Source organism: Rhinopithecus roxellana, chromosome 8 (assembly GCF_007565055.1).
Source record: "Rhinopithecus roxellana isolate Shanxi Qingling chromosome 8, ASM756505v1, whole genome shotgun sequence".
In the NCBI taxonomy this organism is placed as follows: domain Eukaryota; kingdom Metazoa; phylum Chordata; class Mammalia; order Primates; family Cercopithecidae; genus Rhinopithecus; species Rhinopithecus roxellana.
Genome location: NC_044556.1, coordinates 135,312,724 through 135,332,045, shown reverse-complemented (window position 1 = coordinate 135,332,045; position 19,322 = coordinate 135,312,724). Strand labels below are relative to the sequence as shown.

General features: G+C 37.6%; 1 protein-coding gene across 4 annotated transcripts in view; it reads right to left on the bottom strand.

Moving 5' to 3' along the window:
* SWT1 (SWT1 RNA endoribonuclease homolog) overlaps positions 1-19,322 on the bottom strand; it is a 147,923-nt gene that overhangs the window by 107,245 nt on the left and 21,356 nt on the right. For 3 of the 4 annotated variants that reach the window (XM_030936033.1, XM_030936035.1, XM_030936036.1), the window contains exons 5-9: positions 14,359-14,418; positions 12,760-12,871; positions 10,120-10,221; positions 9,527-9,715; positions 3,802-3,895 (exon numbers count right to left, since the gene is read on the bottom strand). In XM_030936033.1, the coding sequence (XP_030791893.1) occupies positions 3,802-3,895; positions 9,527-9,715; positions 10,120-10,221; positions 12,760-12,871; positions 14,359-14,418 (557 nt within the window). The remainder of the gene's footprint in view (positions 1-3,801; positions 3,896-9,526; positions 9,716-10,119; positions 10,222-12,759; positions 12,872-14,358; positions 14,419-19,322) is intronic. The other variant, XM_030936034.1, reaches the window with a different exon arrangement.

Sequence of the window (19,322 nt, the reverse complement as noted above, 5' to 3'; positions counted from 1 at the left end):
AATAAGTAAATAATCGAGACAAAATGGTATCATTAAAAATGAACAATTAATCGAAAAGAGAAAAAGGAAAAACCACACAGATGGAACAAAACAAATAGAAAATAATTTGCAAAATGGTAGATTTTAATCCAACAAATTAAATACGTATGGTCTAAACTTAACAGTTAAAAGACAGAAATTGTCAGACTGTTCAAAAAAGAACCAACTACATGATGTCTACAAGAAACTTACTTTAAATATACAGGCATAGATGGGCTAAAAGTAAAATGATACAAAAAGATATATCACATAAATACTAAGCAAAAGAAAGTTGGAATAGTTGCATTAATACTAGACAAAGAAGGCTTTAGAACCAGGAATAATGTCAGAACCAAAAAGGACATTATATAATTATAAAAGAAGCACTTCTCCAAGAACACAAGCATAAAGAATCTTAGATGTATATGCATCTTACTACAAGTTTCTATCTTTTTGCCTGAGGGAATTCTCCAATTCATCAATGGCTTTACCACAACAGAAAGCCATAGCTTTAGTGGCTTTCACAATACATGAAGCAAAACAAATAGAACTGAAAGGAGAAATAGACAAATCCACAATTATAGTTGGAGACTTCAATACTCCTTTCACAATGATCATAGAAAAAGTAGGCAACCAGCCTGGGCAAGGTGGCTAATGCCTGTAATCCAGCACTTTGGGGAGGCTGAGGTGGGAGGATCACGAGGTCAGGAGATCAAGATCATCCTGGCCAACATGGTGAAACTCTGTCTCTACTAAAAATACAAAAATTAGCCAGGAGTGGCAGCATGCAACTGTAGTCCCAGCTACTCGGGAGACTGAGGCAGGAGAACTGCTTGAACCTGGGAGGCAGAGGGTGCAGTGAGCCAAGACTGCACCACCGTACTCCAGCCTGGGCGACAGAGTGAGACTCCATGTCAAAAAAAAAAAAAGTAAAAAATAAAAAACAAAAGAAAAGAAAAGAAAAAGTAGGCCACTAAGGTTACAGAAGACCTGAAGAACACTATCAACCAAATCGACCTAATTGAAATTTATAGAATACTCCACCCATAAGGGCAGAATACACATTCTGTTCAAATACACAGAAAACACTCACTAAAACAGACCATATTCTTGGCCACAAAACAAACTTTAACAAATTTAAAAGAACAGAAACCATGTAAATTATGTTCTCAATTCATAAAGAAATTAAACTACAATTCAGTAAAAAAAAAAAAAAAAAGTATCTGAAAATTTTGCAAATACTTACAATCAGGCAACAAACGTCTAAATAACCTATGGGTCAGAGAAAGAGTCACAAGGGAAATTATAAAGTATATTGAATAGAATGAAAATGAAAACACAACATATTAAAATTTGTGGGATACAACTGCAGAAGTGCTTAGAGGACATTCACAGCATTAACAAATAAGTGATCTAAGTTTCCACCTTAAGAAACAAGAAAAAAAAGAGCAAAAAGGGCAAGAGAGTACTTTCTGGGTCGGGTGCGGTGGCTCACACCTATAATTCCAGCACTTTGGGAGGCCAAGGGGGCCGGATCATCTGAGGTCAGGAGCTCGAGACCAGCCTGACCAATATGGTGAAATCCCATCTCTACTAAAAATACAAAAATTAGTCACGTGTGGTGGCACCTACTTGTAATCCCAGCTTCTTGGGAGGCTGAGACAGAAGAATCACTTGAACCTGAGAGGTGGAGACTGCAGTGAGCCAAGATGGCGCCACTGCACTCCATCGTGGGTGACAGAGTGAGACTCTGTCTCAAAAAAAAAAAAAAAACACAGGAGTTACAGACGTGTTCTATATATTGACAGGATGTGAGCTACACCAGTGCAACAATATATATTGTCAACATTGTATAGTTAAGATTTGTGCATTTCCTCAGCTACTTGGGGGGCTGAGGAAGGAGGATTGCTTGAGCCCAGGAGTTTGACACCAGCCTGGGCAACATAGCAAGACCCTGTTTCTAAAACATAAAATTAAAGAAGACAACACAGAATTGGCTAATTCACTGTATATAGATCATAAAGAAAAGGCAGGCATCAAAATTTACTCCCTGGTTTCTGGCTTTAGCAAATGGGTGGGAGGTGACCGTTTTTATTCAGGTGTAGAAGAGTTGAAAAGAAAACCTCAAGAGTTCATTTACGGAGATGATAGGTTTCAGACGTCCATGAAACATCCAAGAGATATCAAATAAATAGTTGAATATATTAGCCTGGAGTTTAGAAGAGCAATATGAATTGAAGATATTAATTGTGTTGCTGGCCCAGACTTAGGATTGTAAATGCAAGCACTTAGAATGATGCATAGTATATAAGTGTTACAAAAGTTTTTCTGATTACTATCACTATCAATTGACATTATCATCATCCATTTTAAGTAATATAAATATGTCCTCACAATAGTAGGTATGACTTATACAATACACATGATTATCACTATTTAAAGAAAATGCAAACAAACCAACCAAAAAAAGAGAGAGAGAAAAACAGGCTCACCACTTGGAACTATGCCAGAATTAAAAGCAAGGTTGGACTATAAATTTTCAGTCACTAAAAAGTAATATATCTGTTAATCCCAAAAAAACAGTGCATGTATAAATAATGGAGAATCAATAAAGTTTTGTCAATTTAATTTTCACTCTAAGCTGAACTAAAAAAATAATTACACAACAAAGAATTACTTCTCAAATGTATCTCAAATTCAAAATGATTTATATATTATTAATTCTATTTCAGCCTTCAACAAACTCCAAAGTAATATGTCCTAGATCAAAATATAATTTAAAATCTAAAGATAGAAATCTCTAATATTTCCTTTAATAGCAAAAAGAATCACATTATCTTTGAAGATAGCTAAAATAATAACACCGACCAGAATGTTTGCAAGAAGCATCTTAGGGCTGCTGATTTCTGTAATAGCTCCATTTCACAGAAAGAATTTGAGCATGATCATAAGTGAATAAAATACAGATTAAAACTGCAAATTTCAAAGCATGATGTAGACTGATTTAAAAAAAACCAAAAAACTGCAAATTAAAATTGCTCTTCTGTCCGTTCCGAACCTTTTCTCATACATGATGAATAAAATTTTGTTTAGTATTATCTTAGTTTTATCTTTGAACTAAGTTATGGAAATATCAGCAGAGAGGGAAGAAGCAGGGGGAAGGGAGAAGGAGGGAGAAAACTCTTACTGAGATCCTACTATATATTAGGCACTATTCTACATCCTTTACATATATTAACAGATTAAATACTTACAATAATCTCATGAGGCAGGTAATATTATTCTTCCTGTTTATTTCACATGACGAAACTAAGTTAGGCAACTTGTCCAGGGTCACAACGCTGATAAATGATAGATCCAGGACTCCAAGCCAGGCAGTCTAACTCTGTAACAGGCACCCAGCACACAACTCCAACATAAACCACCCTATCTTCACCTCACCAATAGGTAAGTAAATAAATTTCTTATCTCATCCTGTCAGACATCCTGTCAGATTCTGATTTTTAAACTATTTTGGAGGGATATTAAGTGCCTTTTCCCCTGCTTTTTCCAAGTTTTCTGAATTCCATAAAAATTAAATTGAAATGAAACTTCATCTAGTTGAGATCTCATTCCTCTAGAGCTCATACATTATAAGACTATCAGATATAAGTGGGTATGCTTACTGGCAGATTTGGAAAATTATGTATGTTTTTGATCCTTGGTATGCTGGATACAGTATGATTTTTTTTATTATTTGGTTTATTTTTTAAAAATAAAAAGTAAAATGACTATGAAACTCACGTGCACAGAATAACAAAAGAACAAGGGAATAATTCCTGGTGCTGGAGACAGCATTTTAGTACTCGATCATCATTGTTCTCATCACTCAATCCATCTGCAAATTTAGTAAAGGCAACGGTCAATAAGTACCCTAGAAATGTGGGTGCCACAGAAATAATCTAGGCTGTATTTACAAAATGAAAATATCTACGAGATTTAAGGTAGTTAAGGTATGACACTATGATGGTGGACACACGTCATTACACATTTGTCCAAATCCACAGAGTGTACAAAGCCAAGAGTGAACCTAATGTAAACTATGTACTCAGAGTGATAATGATGTCAATGGAGGTTCATCAACTATAACAAAGGTACCACTCCAGCGAAGGATATTGATAATGGGGAAGCTATGCTTGTGTGGGGCAGGAAGTATGTGGGAAATCTTGTTGTCTTTTGTGCAATTTTCCCGTGAAACTAAAACTACTCTCAAAAACTCTATTAATAAATATATCTCAGCTGGGCATGGTGGCTCACGCCTGTAATCCCAGCACTTTGGGACGCCGAGGTGGGCAGATCACTTGAGGTCAGGAGTTCGAGACCAGCCTGGCCAACAAGGTAAAACCCCATCTCTACTAACAATACAAAACTTAGCCAGGCGTTGTGACAGGTGCCTGTAATCCCAGCTACTTGGAATCTGAGGCAGAAGAATCAGTTGAACCCAGGAGGCAGAGGTTGTAGTGAGCTGAGATCGTGCCACTGCACTCCACGCTGGACAACAGAGTGAGACGCCGTCTCAAAAAAAATTTTTTAAGTATATATACATATATGTATAAATATATACATATATAATAAATATATATAAGAAATACATATTTCATATATTTATTTTATACATGCATACAAAAGAAAGAAAAATTTTTAAATAAAAAAACAAGAAAGTAAAATAATTTTTACAAAACTGAATCTAGAATTTACATAGCATATAGTTGTGGACTTAATGTGGTTAGTTCACTATTAAAATGGTCTAGGATATGGCTATTAGCAAACTCAAAGGAAAGAAATGTGATCAGAAGGCTAAATGTCAGACTAGAAACCAAAAACCATGAATTCTATTATCAATTCAGTCACAGATTATAAGTAACTTAACATTTTCTCAGCTTAAGAAGTCTGTGAACTAATAAGCAACTGTTCTACCAGTAACTAAACTAGTTTCCTGTGTGCGCTCTCCCTTAATCTCTAAAGCAACACAATTAGAGATATACAGGAGAAGGAAATATGGGCCCTAGGAAGGTAACACGAAAAGTAATTCTTAACAACTGTTAATCAGTTGCTGACAGGGTACCCTCTGGCATTCTCTAAGCCTCAAAACATATAGCAAAAATTCAGTTTTTGTAAAAATAATGCAGGCCAGGTGGTCAGTGCCTGCAATCCCAACATTTTGAGAGGCTGAGGCAGAGGGATCGCTTGAAGTCAGCATTTCAAGATCAGCCTGGGCAACATGGCAAGACTCTGCCTCTACAAAAAAACAAGAAAATTAGCCAGGCTCGGTGGCACACTCCTGTAGTCCTGTAGTTCCAGCTACTCAAGAGGCTGAGGAGGGACAATCGCTTGAGCTTAGGAGTTCAAGTCTACAGTGAGCTATGATCATGTCACTGCACTCCAGTCTGGGTGACAGGATGAGACCTTGTCTCTAAAAAAATTAAGAACAAAATAATAATAATAATAATAATGCAATGTGTAGAAATTGGACTAAAGATAATGTTTCCCACAAGTCCATACACTACCTACCTGAGAACTCCCTAGAGTACTTATTAATAATACAGAATACAGAACCACACCCCAAATATATTTCTGGATAAGAATCTTTGAAGCCTGGACCCAGACACTAATTTAAGCTCTTGGCCTGTCTCTTATACATTAAAATTTAAGACATACCAGCCAATTAGTCTCAACCTTTTTCCCAGTTTATAATCATTTTTCTCTCAACTTCTGGCCTATATTACTTAGTCCTTGAATCCTTCAAATTAGAAAACTCATTCATTCATGCAATAAATATTTACATAGGGCTTAATTTGTGCCAGGTTCCCATGCTAACCAGATGGATATGCAAAGAAAAACTATTTAGGAGTTCATATTGGTGAAATCTAGACAGAGCTCAACTATATCAGGACATGAGTATGAGGAAGATATGATTAAATTTCTTGATGACCAGTGAGCCAGACAGAAATATATCACAGTAGCCAATTTCCCTTAAATTCAGAGGGTAAATGCCATGAATAGTGCAAAATGTGTAACTCAAAATCATTAGTTAACTTTAAACAATTCAATTCAGCAGATAAAAGGAGGCTTAAAAGTAACAGTGCACTGTTCTAAAAGTATCAAATTCAAGATTATCAGTAGTGCCACTTATTTCTAAGATATATGGAGCTGAAAAATAAACTGTAAGACTATTCATGAAATATTTAGTTATTCAACAAATACTTTTGAGCACCTGTACATGTACTGTTCAAAAGTGAACAAAATAAAGACTCTGGAAACAGACCAGTCTGGGTATGAATCCTTGTTTTCCCACTTACTAGATATGTATCCTCGGGCGAAGTTTCTAATCATGAGGAGTAAATGAGAACGTATATAAAGTATTTAGTCCAGTGTATGGCAATAGTGAATGCTTAAAAGTACCATGTATTTATTACTTAAGATTCAGCTTGGCCAGGCGCAGTGGCTCACATCTGTAATTCCAGCACTTTGGGAAGCTGAGGCGGACAGATCACTTGAGGTCAGGAGATCGAGACCAGCCTGACCAACATGGTGAAACCCCATCTCTAAAAAAATTTTTTAAAAATTAGCCAGGCATGGTGGCACATGCTTGTAATCCCAGTTACTCAGGAGGCTGAGGCAGGAGAATCGCTCACTTGAACCCGGGAGGCAGAGATTGCAGTGAGCTGAGATTACACCATTGCATTCCAGCCTGGGCAACAAGAGCAAAACTCCATCTCAAAAAAAAAAAAAAAAAAAAATTAAAGAGTCAGCTTAAATGGCACCTCAACATCAATGACCTCTACTCACACACAGAATAAAAAATTCAATACCTAATAGAATTTAACCTCCTCAACAACAGGGTTTCTCTTTCTCATTCACTGTTACAGGCCCAACACTTGGAACAGTGTCTGGTACAAATACTTGGCAAACAAATGAATCAATAAAAATACAATGAAAAATATAAAAATACAGACCAAATGTCTGATTGGGGGAGTGGCAGATAACTATTTGTTGCCTTTAATTATTTTTACCTTATTATAAAAAATATATAATTTTATTGGCCGGGCACAGTGGCTCACGCCTGTGAGCCGAGGGAGGATGAGGCAGGTGGATCACCTGAGGTCAGGAGTTCAAGACCAGCTTGGCCAACATGACAAATGCCATCTCTACTAAAAGTACAAAACTCAGCTGGGCGTGGTGGCTCACACCTGTAATCCTAGCTACTCTAGGAGGCTGAGGCATGAGAAGCGCTTGAAGGTGGAGGTAGGAGATGGAGGTTGCAGTGAGCTGAGATCACACCACTGCACTCCAGCCTGGGTGACAAAGCAAGACTCTGTCTTTTAATAAAAAAAAAAAAAAAAGCCAGGCATGGTGGCTCATGCCTGTAATCTTAGCACTTTGGGAGGCCAAGGCGGGTGGATCACCTAAGGTCAGGAGTTAGAGACCAGCCTGGCCAACATGGTGAAACTCTGTCTCTACTGAAAATATAAAAATTAGCCAAGCATGGTGGCGCACGCCTGTAATCCCAGCTACTCAGGAGGCTGAGGAAGAATCGTTTGAACCCAGGAGGTGGAGGTTGCAGTGAGCTGAGATCACGCCATTGCACTCCAACCTGTGTGATGGGAGCGAGACTCCATCTCAAAAAAAAACAAAAGTAATTAAAAATCTGGAAAATTCAGAAAACATAAAGAAAATCAAAATAACTGATAAACCCATCAGGTAAATATCACCTCTATTCATCACTAATAAGTATATATACATAATTAAATAAATTTAGAATTATACTTCACATATTTTTTAATCTTATGTTTGTTTTTATTTAAAATTATGTCATTAATGCTTTTCCAAATATAGTGTCCCCTCATATGGCTATAGGAATGTAACTTCTCCAAATGTTATACAGGTTGATGCTACTTTTTTGTTACATAAATAATGCTATAATGAACACTATTTATATAAATCACTGCCTGCATCTCTCACGTTTTTTAGGATACATTTCTAGAAAGACAGTTATTATCCTTAGGCTTATTCAAGCACATTGCTAAATATTGCTCTTCTAGAAAGTTACCAATTCATAGTCTCACAGCAGTGCAGTGCTGTGAATCTTCCTAGCGAGTTGGGAGAGAGTAACTTTCTAAACCTAGAAGAGATAAAAATAAATCAGATATTTTTAAAAAATGAGAGATGAGTCTTATCAATCTGTATGAGCCTTCCATATAATGAGCACAAGAGAATTATCACCTATTCTGACCATAAGCTATTAGGTAGTTTAACATATTAACCAATCTTCATAACCATTTTATGACATGGAATTTATTTCCTTTCATTTCATTTATTCAGTTTCTTCACCTTTAACTTTCCCCAGGTTATGCTATAAACCCAGGTTGATCATATTTCAAATCCTATGTTCCTCTCACTATAGTAGATAAATACTATATCAAATAAATATAATTTTGGAAATAGTTAAGGACAAGGCTAAAATTATAGTCAACTAAAGCTACTCGACATGGACCATCTTCACTCAAAATTCATAAGCATTATATCTGGAACATATTAAGAGCTAATAAATATTTGTTTAGATAATGAATGAATGGTAGAGACCCTTTTTCTTCAAAATTTTTAAGACTAAACAAAAATTTTAGACTAAAGTAATTCATCTTAAGATGAATCTAATCATGTTTTTTAAAGTCTTCTCATAGTTAATATTGGATTGGATTGGATCCATAATTGGATTGGATTGGATTCCTCTTAAGATGGATTCTTTCAAATCTTACAGTGAATATGGGTACAGTGGACAGTACAAATCCATGGTATTTAAAATAATGTAAGTTTACCTAAATAAATAATTCTGAGCTGGGAAGAAATGAATTCTTAAAGAATGAAATAAATCTTCTAAATATATGTATAAACTCCACTGAAATAAGTGTTCCTTTACATATAGATATTTTTCCAGCAAATTATATAAAACACAAAGAACATACTTAACTTCTAAGACTAAAGCAATTTTTAAATGATCTCATAGAAAAAAATTCAATGAGGGGAAAATCTATAAACCTTTACTGTAAAAACACCTCATTCATTATTACCGATTCTGACAAACCACAGGAAAACATCATCATCTCCATGGTACATTAACTGCATATGGTGATATTAACAGACTAGAAACCTAGATCACTTACAGACTGCATCACTCAGCGATAGTATTTTTTAAAAAGGAGTCCGAGATTCTGTGATGTAGACAAGTATGCATACACAACTATATAGTCACTATCTGTGAAATATAGACATAATGTAAGAACGTCTAGGAGAAGCAGAAAAATAAAAATCAAAGACTCCTAAACTAAGCCACAAACCATCACAATGCCCCTTCCATTTCACATTCCAATGGGTTTAAATGTTTTAAAAGTTTTATACCATTTCCCTCCAATAATGAGTCTGCAGCCAAACAAGTATTAATCAGGAGGCACCCTGAAAGAACAATACTTACAATGTTTTTGGGATGCAAGTTGTATTGATTGACCCCATAGCTTTCTATCTTGATTTCTGAGACTCTCATTGATGAAATGAACTGCAGGTATAGCTTTGTGCTGGGCATGTTTTAGTAGTTTTCCTTCCTTCATACGATCTAGCTCTTGCATAACGACCCAGGGAATTATTAACATAAGTTTTTCAAAACCTAAAAAATAAAAAGATTTCTTAGAATTTAACAAACATTTATTGAGCTACTAAATAGAATTGCTGTCCAAGAGGTGAAAGTTTTAAAGCACACAGTCCTCCCTACCTTTGAGAAATTCAGAATGAATTGAGAGACAATATATTAAAAAACAAAAATTAAAAAGAGAATAATGTGTCAAAAGAATGTTAAAAAAATAAGCACTCTTGGAGATCAAAAAAAGGGTGAGTTCAGATTGCCAGTTTAACCTGTAAAGGCTTTTTTTAAACTTATAACACTGAACATGCTTAATATATAGCATATCCAAATGGTGACATATTCATGAGAAAAAAAAGCCACATCACTGTTAATATAAAATATCAACTCAAGGAAGAAAATCAGAATCTTTAAATATGTTCTGTAAATACCTGGTACATCTGTTGCCTTCAGAATTCTAACAAATTTGAGATGATTCATCAGAATATTTGTGTCAATAACAATTAGAAGTTTTCTGTCTGAAGTATTATTTGCTAGAGAAAAAGAGCAAAGATTTCATGATATTTGATAATAGACTTATATAATGTCTAAAATTTTGATATCATAGAAGCATTGAAAATTCAATTGAATTTAAAACGCCTCTTTGTCTTGTTAACTATATCAGAGATTTACACAGTTGGCTAGACTCTCAAGTTGCTATCTATCTGGTCCGTATCTTTGTTGCCAAGTAAATTTCTCCCCAATCAGTTAAGGGTCCTCTGGATAGGAACTGCAACCACTGTTTGGAGAGGGAGTGGGGTGGAGAATCATCTAAGTCAAAGTGGGCAGAGAAGGTAAGGGTTGGCAAAGCAGAAATACACGGGAAACCTGGGGCCAAGACTGAAAAACCAGTCATGGAGAATGTTTTTGATAGCATTCTTAAGAGAAGTCCTTTAGATAATAAAAACAAAATTGCTTTTACTTCAATTCTTAAGAGAAAGAATAGTAATCAATGTTTAATCACCCACCAGCAGAACAGTATAAATTGCTTGTAGGTGGATTTTAAATTATGAACTGACTAGCTTGGGAAGTAATTATGTTCTAACTTCTGTCATGGATCACTGGTAGCTGTGCACTTAGTAATTATAAGCTAATTTTAACATATCCTGAGTAATTATAATCGAAAGATAAATATGTGTAAAAGAAAATACATGCCAGGTTTGGTGGCTCACGCCTGTAATCTCAGCACTTTGGGACGCCGAGGCGGGCGGATCACCTGAGGTCAGGAGTTCAAGATCAGCCTGGCCAACATAGTGAAACCCCATCTCTACTGAAAATACAAAAATTGGCCGGGCGCGGTGGCTCAAGCCTGTAATCCCAGCACTTTGGGAGGCCGAGACGGGCGGATCACGAGGTCAGGAGATCGAGACCATCCTGGCTAATACGGTGAAACCCCGTCTCTACTAAAAAAATACAAAAAACTAGCCGGGCGCGGTGGCGGGCGCCTGTAGTCCCAGCTACTCGGGAGGCTGAGGCAGGAGAATGGCGGGAACCCGGGAGGCGGAGCTTGCAGTGAGCTGAGATCTGGCCACTGCACTCCAGACTCCAGCCTGGGCGACAGCGCGAGACTCCGTCTCAAAAAAAAAAAAAAAAAAAAAAAAAGAAAATACAAAAATTAGCTAGGCATGGTGGCACACGCCTGTAGTCCCAGCTACTCGGGAGGCTGAGGCAGGAGAATGGCTTGAATGCAGGAGGCACAGGTTGCAGTAAGCAGAGAGAGCTCCGATGCACTTCAGCCTGGGCGACACAGGGAGACTCCGTCTCAAAAAAAACAAAACAAAAACAAAAACACAAACAAACAAAAAAAGAAAATACATAATAATACTAGCATTGTTATTGCATAGGATCATTTTAAGGTTCAGATAAGTTAACACACAGGAAAACACTTGAAAGATGAAAACTGCAATGTGAATGTAAAGGTAGCATTACTTTTTTTTTTTTTTTTGAGATGGAGTTTTGCTGTTGGTGCCCAGGCTGGAGTGCAGTAGCTCAATCTTGGCTCACTGCAACCTCTGCTTCCCGGGGTTCAAGCCATTCTCCTGTCTCAGCCTCCTGAGTAGCTGGGAATACAGGCATGGGTCACCATGCCCAGCTAATTTTTTCATATTTTCAGTAGAGATGGGGTTTCACCATGTTGGCCAGACTGGTCTCGAACTCCTGACCTCAGGTGATCCACTCGCCTCAGCCTCCCAAAGTGCTGGGATTACAGGTGTGAGCCAGTGTGCCTGGTCAGCATTACCATTTTTAAAAACAGAATTTGAAATAGTACACTGACAGATTTTGGATAATCTCTATCATTACCTTCTCCCAGTAGCAAAAAAAAAAAATCAAATTTTTACAACATGAACAAGAAATCAATAAATATAATACCTTCAAGCAATCTGCATTCTTTCTTTCTTTTTTTTTTTTTTTTTTTTTTGAGAGAGGGTCTTGTTCTGTCACCCAGGCTGGAATGCGGTGGCGCAATCTTGGCACACTGCAGCCTCAACCTCCCAGGCTCAAGCAATCCTCCCACCTCAGCCTCCTGAGTAGCTGAGACTACAGGCACATGCCATCATGCCTAGCTAACTTTAATTTCTGTAGACATGAATGAAGTCTCACTATGTCGCCCAGGCTGGCCTTGAACTCCTGGGTTTGGGCAATCCTCCCATCTCAGCCTTCCAAAATGCTGGAATTACAGGCATGAGCAACTGTACCAGCTATTCTGCATTATTTCTGATCAGTGCTTTACATAGCTGAAACCGTTAAAGTTATAACAGCAAGAAAAAAAGACAACTCATAATCCTAATTACTACCTCTTGACAGAAAAAGAGAAAATACATCTAACTATCTAATAATATGAAATATGTAAAACCAATAAGACAAATATTGGATCTAATTCCTGTAGCTAAAAAAATAAACTATTACTTTATCATTCATTTCAAGTGAGCATATTTTAACATTTTTCATCTAAATATTATAAAAACTGAATATTGGCACATTAATTTTTAGGAAAGCATAGGAGAGCATAAACATCAACATATAGGGTATACCAGAGGAAGAATGTACATCATCTTCTAAGTCAATTTCCATACTCATTAACTCTCCAGGTAAATCCACACTTTTTCCCACACGTGCAGCATGAAGCTCTTCTACTATCTGCATCTAAATTGTAAAAGACCCCAGTGAAATATTTTGAGTTACTTTGCAGATTGACAAGAGAAGAAAGCAATTAATTCTTAATTCACTTGAGATGGTTTATGGAAAGAAAAATTTTATAAAACTCTGAAGGCAGCATAGTAAAACAATAAAGATTAATAAACACACACATGGTTTTCAAAATAGTTTTCTTCTTACCTCCGCAACCTTATGCAAACAAATTATTTAACAACTTTGGATCTCAGTTTGTTAATTCACAAAATAGGAATCTTTAATATCTATTTCCTTTAGGATTTTTGTGAGGAACAAATGAAATAAGCTATGTGAAGCTCCTTGCACAGAGTCAAATACCTAGACATTAAAGTAAGTTCATTCTCATTCCAAGTCTCACTTCATTTTAGGAGTCAAAATTTTTTTATCTTGACAGTGAGCATTCTTCTTGAGATTTCTAAGATTATTTATGAATCATCATAAACTGAAATCTAGATCTTAAAACCATTCTCACTTCACAGAAATACTTCTCTGATGTTATTTTGACACAAAGAAATGAAATACAGTCTAGCTTTAGATCAGAGATGAGACATCTTTCTTCTATCAAGGAGCACCTCAAAACAGAAAAATATAATTGACTGTCACAAATAAAAATCAATTAATATAGTTTGAGAGTTTTTTGTTTTGTTTTGTTTTGAGACAGAGTCTTGCTCTGTCACCCAGGCCGAAGTGCAGAGGCACAATCTTGGCTCACTGCAACCTCCATCTCCCAGGCTCAAGTAAGTCTCCTGCCTCAGCCTCTTGAGTAGCTGGGATTATAGGCGTGCACCACCACGCCCAGCTAATTTTTGCATTTTTAGTAGAGACGCGGTTTCGCCATGTTGGCCAGGCTGGTCTCAAACTCCTGACCTCAGGTGATCCTCCCGCTTTGGCCTCCCAAAGTGCTGGGATTACAGGCTTCAGCCACCGTGCCCAGCCTGAAAGTCTTTAAATAGACAATTACAAAGTGTTCCACGAATCTCATCTTAACTTAGGACAAGTGAACATAAAAAGATCAGTCAGGGGACTCTGGTTGGGAAATGAAGCAACCTTTTTAGGTAAACACTCATGTACTCTCATTTTCATTGAATAATGTTTTCATCTTACGATTTTTAAAATGAAGTAAAAACATGTTAATATCCTACTGCATTTTGGCAACCCTAGGCATAAACAGGGAAAGTGTCATAAAATTAAATCAAAATTCAGATTACTTGTGGGCCACTGGTTTCATGCTCTTTGTTCACAACAGATAACCTTACTAGAAACAAAAGTAAAAAGTACTAAAGTATACTTTTCTGAATAGTTTTGCATGACTTCATAAAACCTTACATATTGATTTAAATAGAGACATCATTGTATTTTCATATTATCAAGGTTTCTACAGTCATTATTTTTTATTAAAAGTAGGAACTGTTCGCCTTAATTTCACTAAAAATTTCAAAGTAAATAAGAATATCAGTAACCTCTTGATCTGTATCCTGGATACTTTCAGATGACACTGAAGAACATGGTGCTTCAAAACTCTGAAATGAAAGTAATTTCATTAGCTAAGAATAAAGCGTAACCTAAATAGTGTTTTTCAACCTTGTCACTATTAACCTTGAGGGTCAGATAATTCACTTTAGGGGTTGCCCTGTGCATTGTAGGATGTTTAGCAGCATCAGTGACCTCTATCCTCCAGAATGTCAGCAGTACTACCCACCTACCCCTACTCCCAAACTTTTTTTTTTTAAAGACAGGGTCTCTGTCACCCAAACTGGAGTTCAATGGCATGATTACGGTTCACTGCAGCCTCAACCTCCTGGACTCAAGTGATCCTCCCACCTCAGCCACCTGAGTAGCTGGGACCACAGGCACACCAACACACCTGGCTAATTTTTGTATATTTTGTAAAGATGGGGTTTTGTCATGTTGCCCAGTCTGGTCTCGAAACTCCTGAGCTCAAGTGATCCACCCGCCTCAGCTTCCCAAAGTGCTGGGATTACAGGCCTGAGCCACAGTGCCATCCCCACCCTCAATCTTGACAATCAAAAATGTCTCCTGGCATTGCCAAATGTCTCCTGAGGGGCAAAACTGCCTCCAGATGAGAAAGTGCCCCTAGAACAGAGAAGCCCCATTCTATCAAGTCATGAAACATGGTAGAATTCTTCATATACAGATTCATAAAAATACTATATCCTAAGAATAAAATTACATGCCACCCTAAAAAAAGGGAAATAATGAATGCAAAAGTAAACAAGTTGGCCTTCAGTGGTGAAAAATTTCATCCAGGAGTAACTAAGCCAATTCTACAAGTGACATGATAAAACAACAGAAGGAACTTGAGGATTAAAATAAGGCTAAAAAGAAAAAGCTGAAAAATGCACAGTTATATTATATGTAATTAGAGCACCAGGGGTTTGTGTTTTATTTTTTGTCTTCAAACATAGTTTGAAAAATCTCTCTCCAAATTCCAATTTTCCACTGGCATTTCTTCCGAGTGGATGAGACCCACCTGACTCTACATACAGGTGACAGGAAGCTCAGCAAAAGAACAATTGAACTAAATAATCTTCTAAGAATTCTCCAAGATAACGCAAAACTAACATGTATTTTATGGAAAGCTATTTCTGCTATGAACTACAAACACTCTTCTTTTCTTTGTTAGAGACAGAGTCTCATTCTGTTGCCCAGGCTGTAGTGGCATGATCTCAGGTCACTACAACCTCCACCTCCTGGGTTCAAGATTCTTCTGCCTCAGCCTCCCAAGTAGCTGGGACTACAGGTGCCTGCCATCACACCCGGCTAATTTTTGTATTTTTAGTAGAGACAGAGTTTCACCATGTTGGCCAAGCTGGTCTCAAACTCCTGACCCCAAGTGATCTGCCCACCTCAGCCTCCCAAAGTGCTGGGATTATAGGCACAAGCCACTGTGCCCACACAAACATACATCATATGTAGAAATGTACATCATATGAGAAATCTCTGCAGCGTGTCGTATAGTTTCTTTTGGTCTCTATGTAGAATTACTACACAAACCAAAAGAGGTACATAGCAAGAATATTAAGTTGTATCATATGTAGAAATGCTTTACCGAGAATTCAGCTTCCACCCTAACTTTCCAGCTAAATGCTTTACTGGGAATTCAGCTTCCACCCAACATCAAACTTCACATGATATAATAACACACACTTCACAGACATAGGCTTATCATAGTTTTACTATTTCATGACCCTGAGATTCAGAATCCCCTTCTCCATATAACTTTAAATCTTACTGATCTTTAAAATTCTCTTTAAGAAGTGCCAAACAGTGCCAGGCGCGGTGGCTCACGCCTGTAATCCCAGCACTTTGGGAGGCCGAGACGGGCAGATCACTAGGTCAGGAGATCGAGACCATCCTCGCTAACACAGTGAAACCCCGTCTCTACTAAAAAAATACAAAAAACTAGCTGGGCGAGGTGGCGGGCGCCTGTAGTCCCAGCTACTCAGGAGGCTGAGGCAGGAGAATGGCGTGAACCCGGGAGGCGGAGCTTGCAGTGAGCTGAGATCTGGCCACTGCACTCCAGCCTGGGTGACAGAGCCAGACTCCATCTTAAAAAAAAAAAAAAAAAAAAAAAAAAAAAAACAAGAAGTGCCAAACAAGCCAGAGATTATTATCAGAACTTCTTGTGGTTTTTGACATTGTACATCTCTTTACTCTCTTCCTTTGGTTACTATTACCCTTTGCTTTCTCTGTTCATGGGCCACCTACAGTGACTTCAATGAATTTTCTACCACCAAACAATCCAGAAAAGTTCATGCATTTAACTGTTTGCCTCCCCCACCATGCCTTATTAAATACATAGGTTGGGATAAAGCCTTTCCTGAGGATGACAAAAGGGAAAACGGTAACGAAGATAATAATGGTTCTATCTACCAAAGTGATTAGAAATGGAAAACACAATTATATTATTTCCTTGACTGTGGTTCAGTGGCTGTCTTCCATCTACAAGACATGAGATAAAAACCAATCTTTCCCATGATACAAAATCATCCATTGTCTAGAGACCCTGGCTTTCTCTCCCAACTTGCTTTCCTACAGATTCTCTACCCATCTTGACTCTAGTCATACTGACAACCTATGTGCTCATGTACCTTCCTTCCATGCAATTTTACAACTCCGTGCCATTACACACACTGGCCCTCTACCCTAGCTGGACAGCACTTCTAGTCCTCACCTGACATGTCCTTCGAGACGAGGCTTTAGAACCACCACGTTAGTGAGCCCTTCTTTAATTCACCCGCAGATTTGTACTAACATCACACCCAGCTCTTAGGACTCTGATATTTACTTCACTATAGTACAATCATATTTTTGTACTTACTAGTCTGCCTCCCTGGGAACTTCCTGAGGCTAACAATCATCTTACTCATCTCTAAATCCCTAGTACCTAGAAAAATAATAGGTACCTTTAATAGATGTTTGATAAATGAACTCCTACTTTACAGTCTTGTAAGAATTAAATGTGATGTTTTTAAAAGTAGACCATAAACCATAAATCTCTAGGACATTAATTTTCAATGAGGGGGAGGTTTGCAATTTGAGAGGGGTCTGTATCAAAGAACTATAAAACCTAAGAAACAAAAGAAGTTTTTTTTTTCTTTAGAAAGCATAACAGAATTACTAAATCCAGAAAATACAATTATTTTCCTTGTAAAGTACACTCACTATTTTAGGAAAACAATTATCTATTGAGGAATTAGTGGGTAAAACATAAAAACAAACAGGGTATTAAGATGATTATCTGCTGTCAATAATATGCTGAAGATAATATACACAAGATAAGGATAATATTTACTTGCTGTTTCTGTGTCTAAATGACTTTAAGCCTGATAATACTGCTATCAGAGAACAGTTTTTAAAGAGTCTAAATTCCAATAACTGGAAAGTGGTTATGCAAAAACTGCTTCTTCTGCAACTTAATATTCTTGCTATGTACCTCCTTTGGTTTGTGTAGTAACTCTACATAGAGACCAAAAGAAACTACATGACACACTGCAGAGATTTCTCATACTATTCCTTAGATGCATAGCACAACAGGAAAACCAGACAATGACACAATGATGATCACTGAACATACTGGCAACTTCAAGTTCCTTTCTTTCATTCTACTCTAGAGAAATGGTTATAACACAAGAAGAAAAACTGGAGGTTTTTCCTTTAAGAAAGCAGTGAAAACAAACTCAATTCAAACTCAATTCTTGCCCTCTTGGGGCCCCTTCCAGTTCACTTAACCTAAAAATACTCATCCCCAAGCTCTTCTGGCCTCCTTAGTTATAACTCCTCCATTTTTCATAAGAAATAGCTTACCATTGCAATCCACACTTTTTTTTTTTTTTTTTTGAGACGGAGTCTTGCTCTGTCACCCAGGCTGGAGTGCAGTGGCGTAATCTCGGCTCACTGCAAGCGCCACCTCCCAGGTTCACGCCATTCTTCTGCCTCAACCTCCCAAGTAGCTGGGACTACAGGCGCCCGCCACCGCACCTGGCTAATTTTTTGTATTTTTAGTAAAGATGGGTTTCACTGTGTTAGCCAGGATGGTCTCAATCTCCTGACCTTGTAATGTGCCCACCTCGGCCTCCCAAAGTGCTAGGATTACAGGCGTGAGCCACCGGGCCTGGCCACAGTCCACAGTCTTAACACCTAAAAGCAGGTAGGCTTACCCATCCCTGTTTATCAGTGGTCTCTACCTATCAGAATTTCTGAAGTTCTAAAGTTCCAAGGTTCCATAGTTCTAAAAGTTCTCTTGAAGATAAGTAACTTTATTTGCCATAGAAACAAAATTATAGAGATTAGGTTCTCAAAGTAGTCCATAAATGCCAATTACATTACATAATTTTAAAGCAAAATAGATGTGCCAAGCTTTCTAGCCTAGATCCCTGCTCATGTAGCTCCCTCTGCCTAAAACATCCCTGCTTCTCCCATTCTACCTCACTTCACCTTCACCTTCACCTGAGTAACTTCTACTCATTCTTTAGGTCTGTTTAAATGTTACTCCCTCTAGCCTCCAGTAAACCTTTTTTTTTTTTTTTTTTTTTGAGACAAGGTCTCTTTCTGTCATCTAGGTTGGAGTGCAGTTGCACGATCGGCTCACCATAACCTTGAACTCCTGGGCTCAAGTGATCCTCCCACCTCAGTCACCTGGATAACTGGGACCACAGACTCACACCACCACACCCAGCTAATTTTTATTTTTTTGTAGAGACCCGACTCGGTATGTTGCCCAGGCTGGTCTTGAATTCCCGGCCTCAGACAATCTGCCTGCCTGGGCCTCCCAAAACACTGGAATTACAGGCGTGAGCCACTGTACCCAGTCCCTTCCAGTATACCTTTCTAAACTAATTCTTTCATGATGTACTAAAGCTATATTAATCCCCTGCTGTGTATTCTCTTAAGTGATAGGTAT